At 17.9% G+C, this 10,443-nt stretch overlaps 4 protein-coding genes across 4 annotated transcripts, besides 34 other annotated features; 3 read left to right on the forward strand and 1 right to left on the reverse strand. All coding sequences in view use genetic code 6, as the record gives it.

Moving 5' to 3' along the window:
• Nucleotides 1-24: 24 nt before the first annotated feature.
• Nucleotides 25-67: a microsatellite.
• Nucleotides 68-166: 99 nt separating this feature from the next.
• Nucleotides 167-2,852, forward strand: IMG5_173120 (protein phosphatase 4 regulatory subunit 1, putative; the record flags this gene model as incomplete). Its single annotated transcript, XM_004029735.1, has 7 exons — nt 167-324; nt 368-455; nt 523-672; nt 729-869; nt 919-1,383; nt 1,510-1,620; nt 1,671-2,852. 7 exons carry the CDS (start codon nt 167-169, stop codon nt 2,850-2,852), a joined length of 2,295 nt encoding a protein of 764 aa, XP_004029783.1.
• Nucleotides 1,398-1,473: a microsatellite.
• Nucleotides 1,427-1,476: a microsatellite.
• Nucleotides 2,485-2,704: a microsatellite.
• Nucleotides 2,491-2,693: a microsatellite.
• Nucleotides 2,491-2,702: a microsatellite.
• Nucleotides 2,644-2,706: a microsatellite.
• An 11-nt stretch (nt 2,853-2,863) lies between the features above and the next one.
• Nucleotides 2,864-2,905: a microsatellite.
• A 191-nt stretch (nt 2,906-3,096) lies between these two features.
• Nucleotides 3,097-3,136: a microsatellite.
• A 49-nt stretch (nt 3,137-3,185) lies between these two features.
• Nucleotides 3,186-3,242: a microsatellite.
• On the forward strand, nt 3,233-4,284 carry IMG5_173130 (hypothetical protein; the record flags this gene model as incomplete). The annotated part of the gene is made up of 4 exons (XM_004029736.1): nt 3,233-3,331; nt 3,377-3,717; nt 3,766-3,847; nt 3,898-4,284. 4 exons carry the CDS (start codon nt 3,233-3,235, stop codon nt 4,282-4,284), a joined length of 909 nt encoding a protein of 302 aa, XP_004029784.1.
• Nucleotides 4,285-4,348: 64 nt separating this feature from the next.
• Nucleotides 4,349-4,406: a microsatellite.
• Nucleotides 4,350-4,409: a microsatellite.
• Nucleotides 4,410-4,411: 2 nt separating this feature from the next.
• Nucleotides 4,412-4,441: a microsatellite.
• Nucleotides 4,442-4,672: 231 nt separating this feature from the next.
• Nucleotides 4,673-7,049, reverse strand: IMG5_173140 (intraflagellar transport protein, putative; the record flags this gene model as incomplete). Its single annotated transcript, XM_004029737.1, has 4 exons — nt 4,673-5,278; nt 5,971-6,741; nt 6,836-6,922; nt 7,032-7,049. The coding sequence occupies 4 exons, from the start codon at nt 7,047-7,049 to the stop codon at nt 4,673-4,675; spliced, it is 1,482 nt and encodes a 493-aa protein (XP_004029785.1).
• Nucleotides 4,921-4,997: a microsatellite.
• Nucleotides 4,921-5,004: a microsatellite.
• Nucleotides 5,289-5,368: a microsatellite.
• Nucleotides 5,504-5,531: a microsatellite.
• Nucleotides 5,638-5,662: a microsatellite.
• Nucleotides 5,685-5,709: a microsatellite.
• Nucleotides 5,851-5,958: a microsatellite.
• Nucleotides 6,745-6,810: a microsatellite.
• Nucleotides 7,050-7,592: 543 nt separating the features above from the next.
• Nucleotides 7,593-7,637: a microsatellite.
• Nucleotides 7,638-7,752: 115 nt separating this feature from the next.
• Nucleotides 7,753-7,785: a microsatellite.
• An 85-nt stretch (nt 7,786-7,870) lies between these two features.
• Nucleotides 7,871-9,922, forward strand: IMG5_173150 (protein transport protein, putative; the record flags this gene model as incomplete). The annotated part of the gene is made up of 4 exons (XM_004029738.1): nt 7,871-7,926; nt 8,069-8,730; nt 8,969-9,445; nt 9,568-9,922. Coding segments are annotated over 4 exons (1,550 nt in total), but the record flags the coding sequence as incomplete, so codon positions are not given.
• Nucleotides 7,928-8,049: a microsatellite.
• Nucleotides 8,761-8,795: a microsatellite.
• Nucleotides 8,767-8,800: a microsatellite.
• Nucleotides 8,767-8,843: a microsatellite.
• Nucleotides 8,788-8,880: a microsatellite.
• Nucleotides 8,790-8,965: a microsatellite.
• Nucleotides 8,792-8,885: a microsatellite.
• Nucleotides 8,898-8,965: a microsatellite.
• Nucleotides 8,914-8,965: a microsatellite.
• Nucleotides 8,916-8,965: a microsatellite.
• Nucleotides 8,917-8,967: a microsatellite.
• Nucleotides 9,923-10,443: the final 521 nt, after the last annotated feature.

Genomic DNA, 10,443 nt, shown 5'->3' on the forward strand with positions numbered 1-10,443 from the left:
TTTTTTTTTTATATATTTATTATATTATTTAATTTCATTTTTAATTTATTAAATTTTAGTTTTTAATAAATTTTCAAAACATATATATAAATTATTATTATATTATTAAAAATACAAAATTTTAAATAAAAAATAATTTTATTTCTTTTTTTTAATATAAATGAAAATGTTTATAAATGAAGATGAAGATGATGTTCATGATTTAGAAATAGAGAAATTCCCTCTAAATAATAAATAAGAAATAGATGGTGTTTATGTAGATTTCACAGTAGATGGAGCTTTAAATAAATTAATAAATTTATAAAAATCTCCATTTAATGAAAGGTATTTTATTATAATTAAAAAAAAGATACTATTTTTTTCTTAGGCTAACATACTCTAGATACATACCTGATTTAATGTAAGTTTTAGGTGATAAAATAGATCCATTCTTAGAAAACATAATAAATAATTTAGTAAATATTTATTTAAAAAATATTAATTTTATTTTATTTTATATTTTTTTTTTAAAAAAAAAAATAGGTAAGAGATAATGATGATATAAAAAGATCTTTAATTATCTAATTTCCAAATATTATTAGTATTCTCCAATAAAGATAAAACGGATACAATTAAATAATAAATATATTCATACCTGCCTTATTTATATTATTGTCCAATAATAAATTAGATGTAATTTCTTTTTAAAAAAAATATATAAAATATTATCTTATAATATAAAAAAATAGATAAAAGAAGCTTCAGGAAAAATTATAGGCTAGATAGCTGATATATTAACAGAAGAAGATAGAGGAAAATATATTCTTACAAAAGTACTTAGTATGGCCCATGACGATGAATATGAGAACAATAGAATAGTCTCTATATAAGTAAATTTTATATTTTTTCAATATTTAATACTAAAAAATATATATATAGCTTTTAGCTTAAATGGCGCATTGCTTTGGAACAGATCTATGTTAGTAATTTGTGTCTATGGAAATTTTAAGTTTAGGTGAAGATCCAGAATTGAATGTCAGAAAAGAAAGTATTTTAAATTTACCAATAATAGGAAAAGTAGTATCTTAGGATTATTTTAAATAAAAATTATTACCATTTTATCTAAAAAAAAGTATAGATAATAATTCAGAAATAAGAAGGGCATGTGTGAATATTTTAGTAGAAATTTCAAACATTTGTCATGAAAAAATAAGAGAAAATTAATTAACAGAAATCCTTTTAAATTTCTTAAAAGACGCTTAAAAAACAGTCAAAGTTTAAGCCTATAAAACTATAGGCCCATTTATAATTACATTGTAAAAATGCGTCATATCTGAGAGATTATTTGAAAATTATAATAAAATGATTGATAATTAAATAAATGGATTAACAAATGATAATGAAGTAATAAAAAAAATATATATAATATAATAAAAAATAAATAAAAATATAAATATAAATATATATATATATATATATATATATATATATATATATTTTATTTTTATTTTTATATATTTATCAAAATAGATAATTATCAATTGTTCATAATATTTTCCTGCTATAATTACTATTTTTGGTGAAAAAAGATGGACTTCTCTTTAAAAAACTTTATAATTTTTATTAAAGAGCAATAATCCAGTATAAAATTTATTTTTTTGAAATAATTTTTTTTTTTTTTTTATATATAGAAAATAAAAAAACCTATAGCTTCTAGTATTCACGTTATTGCTAATGTAATAGGCTAACAAAAAGCTGAAAGAGACTTATTATATGTAGTTGAATTAATATTAAAAGATACGAATGATGAAATAAAATATGGTTTAATAAAACATTTGACATAGTTTATATAAGTATTTGATGAATAAAAAAGAGAATAGTTTCTTGAAATATTTCTTGTGATTTAAAAAGATTAAAAAAAGTGGAGAATAAGAGAATTAATAGCTTAACAACTCGACTAATTAGCCTAAGCATTCAATTCAGAAACTATTTTTAGGTATATAATGCCCATATCATTTAAATTATGTAATGATACAGTATCTATAGTAAGAGAATAAGCAGCCCATAGAATCTATTCAATAGTAAAAAGTTTAAAAAGTGATAAAGAATTACAAGATATATATTTATAGAGTATAATTGATAATATTAAAGCATTTTCTATTTCAAATAAATTTAACTAAAGGCAAACCTTTATCCTTATGTGTAATTAATTTATGATGGATGAAGAATTTTTCTAAAACAACTTCATTGATATTTTTGAAAAACTTGCAGATGATAAAGTTGTTAATGTAAGAATTTAGATAGCGTAAACTATTGCTTAACATATCAAATTAAAAGGTATTATATATTCATATAAATATATCTAAAAATTATAAAATTAAGGACCGTTTTGGAATAATGAGAATATAATTAAAATAGGTTAAAAATTAAAAAATGATTCTAAAAAAGATGTATATTAAAATTTTGATAGTATTGATTTAGTTGTTTAAGCAAAAATTGAAGAAAAAGAATAATAATAAAAATAATAAAAAGAATTAGAAGAAGAAATATAATAGAAATAAAAAGAATTGTAATAAGAATAATAAAAAGATAAACAAGAATAATAAAAAAATAAAAAAGAATAATAAGAAGATAAAATAGAATAAAAAAATGATAAACTAGAAAAATAATAATAATAATAATAATAATAATAATAATAATAATAATAATAATAATAATAATAAAATATTTTATTATATAATGTAGATAATAGTATTTAGATTTAATAAAATGAAGACCTTCTAAAATAAAATTAAATTGAAGAATAATAAGAAAAATTAAGTGAAAAATAAAATAGTTAATAAGAAATCTTAGATAAAAATGAAATTATTTGAAATTATTGTTGAAATATTTATTTATATTATATAAATATATATATATATAATATTAAAGCATTTTATGTATAATTTTTTTTTAAATTTCTATAAAACTATTTAATTAAAATAATTTTTTTATTTTAAAATTAAAAAATAATTTGAATAATTTAAATAATAAAATTGTAACTTTTAAAAAAAAAATAAAAAAAATAATATATATATTTTTTACAACATTATTTTATTTGATAAAAAAAAAAGATTTAAATAATATAAAAAGAAAATAGAAATAAATAAATAAAAATTAATGAGCCTAAAATAAAGAGCATAAACCGCTTTAATAAATCGAGCAAGTAAAAATAAGTTCACTAAATAAATAATAATTTAATAAATAAGATAATATGTCAATAAGAGATATGTTTAATATAGCAACAAGAGCTTAAGTTTTTGGAATTGAAGGTTATGAAGTTCCTCGTAAATATATTGATCCTATGAAATAAGTAAATAGTTTAAATAAAAAATATTAATTTTTTTATTTAAAAAAGATATAAGATCGAGATTTTTTTGAAAAAAGAGAAAAAAATAAATTGCCTACTAAAAATAATAAATATGTAACTAAAAGAGGTCATTTTTAATTAGATTTGGAAAAATAAAAATCAGGAAAGCCTGGTCCTGGCAAATATAATTTGGATTATGTATGGGTATCAGAATAGGATAAAGAAAAGGGAAAAAAAAAACCACATGATACTAAAAGAAATACATATATAGATTTAATCATTCATGAATCCGAAAAAAGACCAGTACCAGGAGCTGGTAAATACAATTTGAGAAAAACAGATGAATAAATAAAAAAAGAACAAGATGATTTAAAATCTAAAAAAATACAGTAATTAAAAAAATAAAAATTAAGTTAACAAAAAAAATAAAAATAAAGTTAGAGTGAAATAGTAGATTTTCTATGTGAATATTAATTTTTAAGTGCAACAACTCCGGGCCCAGGTTAATATAATGGAAGAGTATTTTTATTTTTATTATATATTTATATATATATATATAAATTTAAAAGCCAGTAACAACAAAACTACAAACTAATAAAACAAAGCCAAATGATTGGATAAATAAACATAAAACTGAAAGTAAAAAAAGGTTAAAATCAGCTATGCCTGATGTATGTTCTTATAATCCGTTTCCATCTACTTATAGAAGTTTTGGGAAATTAATGTAATTAAATAAAGAAGGAACAGATAAAACTAAAGTTAATTATTTTGGAAAGTCTTAAAGGTTTGGTAATAATAAAAAAGGGAAATAATATATAACTCCAGGTCCAGGTTAATATTAATTGTTAGCTAAATGGCCAGGAAAAGAAGAAGGAATAAAAAAAGATAAGACTACGAAAAATTGGATGTACAATTTAACTAAAGGCACACATGAAGTTAAATCTATTTATTATTGAAAACAATAGAAAATTATATATATATATTTAAAATAAATATAAATTAATATAAATAATTTTAAAAATATATATATATATATATATATATTTATATTTATATTTATATATATTTTTATATATATTTAAATTTTGTTTTTTTTATTTTTTTTATTTTTTTATGTTTTTCTTTAATATAGTATTATGTAAATTTGAATTTGAAAATAGTCTATTTTTCTAACGATTTACAAATATCAAAAAATAAAAAATTTAATTTTTTTATAATTATTTTAAATTTTGAAAAAATAATATTATTTATTTTATTAAATATTCATATAAAATAAAAAACATTTTTAAATATCTTATTAATTATAAAAATAAAATTAATATAAAAAATAGATAAACAAAATTATCATCCTTAGTTTAATTTTTTAAACTATATCTAAATTTATATTAAAATAATTTAATAATTATAAAAAAAATAAAAATATTACTAATTCTTCCATGATATATCTTAAAATAGCTTTAGCATCATGTTTATTTTTAACCTTATCAGTAACTCCTAAAATATCACCACTTTCCTTTACATAATAATCTAAATCGTTATTATCACATTTATTTGTTAATTGTGCTAATCTTACCCTATAATAAAAAATAAAAATATATAAATACATAAATATAAATATATATATATATATATATATATATATATATATATATATATATATATATTTATATTTATATTTATGTATTTTCTCCGACTCAGAGAAGCAAATTCATCATCTAAATCAAATTATTCTAAATTAGGAGGTTATAATTCTTTTAAAATAGGTGGAAACGTAGCAGGAATCATACCTAATAAAGGTGTTTCAAATTAAGGCACTATTAAAGTTATTGTTTCATGTTTAACACTTAATAGTTCATATAATTTAACAGCTTCAGGTATTAAATCAGTATCATATTTGAAAATATCATTACTAAATAATTATTTATAATCTAAAGGTAATGCATCACTTTCCTTTAATTAAATATATTATAAATATAAAATATATATTTATATATATATATATATATATATATATATATATATATATATATATATATATATTATTTTATTACTTACTTAGTAAACTTACTAAGACGAAATTAACTAATACTATACTAAACTTAACTAAAACTTTAAAATTTTAACTTTTAAAACTTTTAAAAGGGTTAAAGGGGTTTAAAGGGTTTAAAAGTTTTTAACTTTTTTTAAAAACTTTTTTTAAAAAGGTTTTAAAGGGGGTTAAAACGGGTTAAAACGGGGTAACCGAACGGGAAAAGGTAACGTAACTTAACCCTTTAAAACCTTAAAAAACGGGTTTAAAAGGGGTTTTTACGTTTTTAAAAACGTTTTTAAAAAGGGTTAAAACGGTAACCTTAACTTTAAAAAGTTTTTAAAAAGTTTTTTAAGGTTTTTTTTACGTTTTAACTTTAGTTTTTTAAACGTTTAAACCTTTAAAACTTTAAGTTTTAACGTTACTTAATTAAATTTTTAAAACTTAAAGTACTTCTACGGTAGTTAAATTAANAGTAGTANATATTATACTAATATATATATAATAATAATAATATATATTATATATATATATATATATATATATATATATATATATATATATTATATATATATATATATATATATATATATATACATATTTTTATATTTACTTGTAAACAACTTTTTAAGTTATCAGCTAATTCTCCTATATCAGGTACATATATATATTCTTATTCTTATTCTTTGTTTTAAAATTGAAATTCACATTCATCACTTAAAAGAAACTTCATAAAGAACTCAAAGATCTTTGCATTATCTTCTTAATCAAAATACTCATCACAAAACATTTCATAAGATCCACATACTGCTATTCTTCCTCCACTTTTATTCATATAAATAGCTCCTACAGGTCTATTAGATGGATAAGATAGCGGTCCACTTCCCAAGACAGCTTAAGAAGGTAACTAAACATTTAAACTTGACCCAAAACAATAAACAAAGTCCAAGCCACCCCTCAAAGAGTCTCTAATATACTCATCTTCATCATCATCATTGTCCTTACCCAAGATATTAGACAGAAATTTATTCTAAGGTTTTTTATTTTCCTTTGGTAATCCACTTCCTACCCTAACAACTTCTTCATTTAAAATTCCATTACTAATAAAAGTCTCTTTTGGGAAAAAATATTTATAAAAAGCCGTTCTTACAACACAATCAGAATTCACACTAATACCATATTATTCCAAAAAATAATTAATATTTGTTTAATTTTTATGTTCTCCGCCTTCAGAACTCAAAAAAAATAAACGACCGCCATTTTATATGTATTATTTTAAAGCCTCGAATTCTTGTTTATTAAATAAGTCTTTTGGACAAAAAAATACTACTAAATGAGCCATCTTTAATCTCTCAAATGTAATTTCTTCTTTATTTCGACCACACTTTATATATTATATAATAATATATATATATATATATATATATATTTATATATTTATATATTTATATATTTTTTTTTTTTTCATTTTTATTTACTTTATATGGACCCTTATATTTTCTGATTATTTTCTTAATATTTGTACTTGGATTACCTGCTTCTTTTTTTGAAGCATTGAATATTATCTTTTTTTTTTTATTAGAAATATTTATGAATGTTTTTTTTATATTAATTTAGATTTTATTTTTAAATGAAGGTTTTTTTTTAGTTAATTTTTTTTTTTTTAGTTTTTACTATTTTTTCTTCTGACATTTTTAAATTTCTTAGAAATTTTTATTTTATATTCTTATTTTTTTTTATGTTTATTATATATTTATTTTTTAAATTTTTTTTTTTTTTAAATAAAATATAACTTTTACATACTTTTTTTTTTTTTGGATTTTTTTTTTATTAATAAATATAAAATTTCAATTTAAAAGAAAATAAAATTTTAAAAATGCTAAATATTTTATATTATTAATTTATTTTTAAAAATAATGATACAACATTTTAATTTTTTATATTTATATATTAAATAAAAAAAATGAGTGATTATTAAAAAATATTAAAAAACGATTCGAACATAAACTTGTAAAAAAATACAATCCATAACAATTATCAATAAAATTATGTATAAAACATAACAGAACTTCAAGAAATCGAAGAAATCCAACAAATAGCTTAAAAATATAATTCCGAAAAGCAATTTATACGACCAACTACCGAAATGTTTCCTAAAAACCCCTATATATATTAAAAATCTCGTTATAAATATGCAATCATAGTAAATCCATATGGTATTCACGTAAAAAAGCTAAAATAAAAAAAATAAAAATAAAAATATAAATAAGAATAATAAATTTCCAAAAGCTTCAATAAAAAATTAACAAATAATAAGATGTGAATAATGTAGTGTTTATATGAATCCTTTCGTTAAATTTTTATCTGACGGTTATAAAGTATTTAATATATTTATATAAAAAAAACAAATAAAAAAATAAAAATAAAAGTATAAATGTAACTTTTGTAATAAATTATAAACTATCCCTAAACATTATTACTCACCTTTAAAAGAAGATGGGACAAGGCTAGATATGAGCTAAAAAAACGAACTAAAATTAGGTTCTTATGAAATATTAGCAGGAATAGAGTATAATATATATATATATATATATATATATGTAAGTATATATATATATATATGTAAGTATATTTATATATATATTTTTATATATATTATATATATAATATTATATATATTTATATATATATACAAATTTTTATAATTAAAGTTATTCTGCACGTCCGCCTGTAGCTCCTTCTTATATATTTTTAATAGATGTAAGTAAAGGAAATTAGGAAATACTATAAACAATATCTTAAGTTCTCCGAGAGTTAATTCTTGAAGGAAATATACCTGGTGGTGAGCGTAAATAATTCGGTTTTATTACATATGATAAGGACGTTCATTTATATAGGCTAAAATATAATTTAAATTAGCCTTAAATGGTTGTTTTATCAGATTGGGAAAATTAAGATTAAGATTTACCTTTTTACGAAGATTTAGTTGTGAGTTTGGACACATGTTAAGATTTAATTTTGTGTTTAATAGAGTCTTTACCAAAATTATTTATAGAAAATTAAGTTAAGTTTTCGAATATAAGTAATGCAATTTAAGTAGCAGTAAAAATTTTCAAGCATATAGGAGGAAGGCTTTTAATATTTTAACATAATTAAATTAAAGAAGAAGAAAACAGATAAGTAAATAATGATAATTATTACAGAGAAAGTAATAATACATTTTTTAAGGATATTAGTAAAGAAATTTAATAGTATTTTATATGTCCGTCAATTTTCGTGTTTTCCGAAAGTTTCATAAATATTATTAATCTATTGGATTTTACAAAATATTTAAATGGAGATATTTTCTATTACTATAGTATATAAAATTAAAGTAATAGATAAATATATTTTATATAAAAAAATAAAAATATTTATATATAAATATATATATATATATATATTTTTATTTATATTTATTTATATTTATTTTTTTTATTTATATTTTTTTATACATATTTAATTTCTTATATATATTATTTTTTTTTAAATACTTTAATAAATATTTATTATATACTTTTTTTTTTATTTTTTTTTTTATTTTTTTAATATTTTTTTTATATTATTTTAAGGATAAAATTTTGAATAAAATTTAAGACAATGTTTAAAAAAATAAATTACATGGGAAAGTGTTTTTAGATTAAGGTGCTCTTAAGGATTTTCAGTTTCTTAAATTATTGGAAATTATTGTGTTAGATAAGGAGATTTACTAACTTTTTAGTCTGATGAGTATAATTTTTTATTTTTTTTAATTAATTAATTAAATTTAAGAAATAAAACATTATTATATGAATTCGAAATGGATTAACATTTTGAACGAAAAATAAATAATTTTTCTATCTAAACAGCTCTTTTATACACTAGTAGTGATGGTATAAGAAAAATTAGATGTCATAATTATATAATTCCTTTATCTTCTGATATATTTGATATTTACAATTAAGCAGATTGTTAGGTTTTGACAGCTTATATAGCTAAGGTTAGTTCTAATAGTTTATATAATTAAAATATCTTGTAAATTAGATAAAATATTATTGAAATCACACGAGGTATTATAGAAGTATGTATGGATATGAATAGAGTATATTTATTATTAATTTTCCTATAAAATAAATAAATATATACATATTTTTTTATGAAAAAAAAAATAAAAGAATCAATTAATAGATAGCCTTATTTAACTTCCTTTGTATATTTTAGGAATTCTTAAAAATTCAGTGTTTAACTGTTAATATAGTAAAAAGATATTTATTTATTTATATAAAAAATTTAATTTAAGTAAAGCATATAACTACTGATATAAATAATTGTTTGAGGATATTTTTTAATAGTGTAAATGTAGAAGAGATGGTATTACATTTTGTTCCAGCCTTATTTTGTATTGATAATATGTAAGATAAAAGTATTGTAGATAGTAAAGGATAATATATTTGTCCTAAATAAATGATTACATCTTTTAATTCTTTAGGTAAAACTGCTTATTTAATGGATACAGGAACTGTCTTAATTATGTATATTAATAAAGAGTAATTCATTTTATTATTATTTTTAATCTTTTGTTTCAATTTTTTTTTTTTTTTTTTTTACTTATAAAAAAATATAAAGTGGAGATTAGGAATTAATTTAAAACATTTTTGGAAATGAATGTTCTTTTGAAAAAGAAATATATGAAGTAATTTAAAAGTGATTTTTATTTAATATATAAATAAAATATACCTATATATTACTTTAACTAATTTAAAAATAAAAAATATAAAAGTAAGATATCTATAAGAATAAATAAAATGATATTAATACTAAAATTTCATATCTATTACTTTATTTAAGAAAGTAATATATTACTTTACTTAAATTAAATTTTATTATATTATATTTAAAGTATTAAATCTTGCAAATATCAACCATTATAGATTTGTTTTAAAGGACAAAATTCAGTATATGAATAATTGTAAAAATTCTAAAATAAAAATAATTTTAACTTTATTTTAAAAATTATAAAAAGATTTTATTATAAATTAATAGAAAATAAATATGAAAATTATAATAA

The sequence above is a fragment of the Ichthyophthirius multifiliis genome (assembly GCF_000220395.1).
Source record: "Ichthyophthirius multifiliis unplaced genomic scaffold scaff_1120509251270, whole genome shotgun sequence".
Classification (NCBI taxonomy): Eukaryota; Ciliophora; class Oligohymenophorea; order Hymenostomatida; genus Ichthyophthirius; species Ichthyophthirius multifiliis.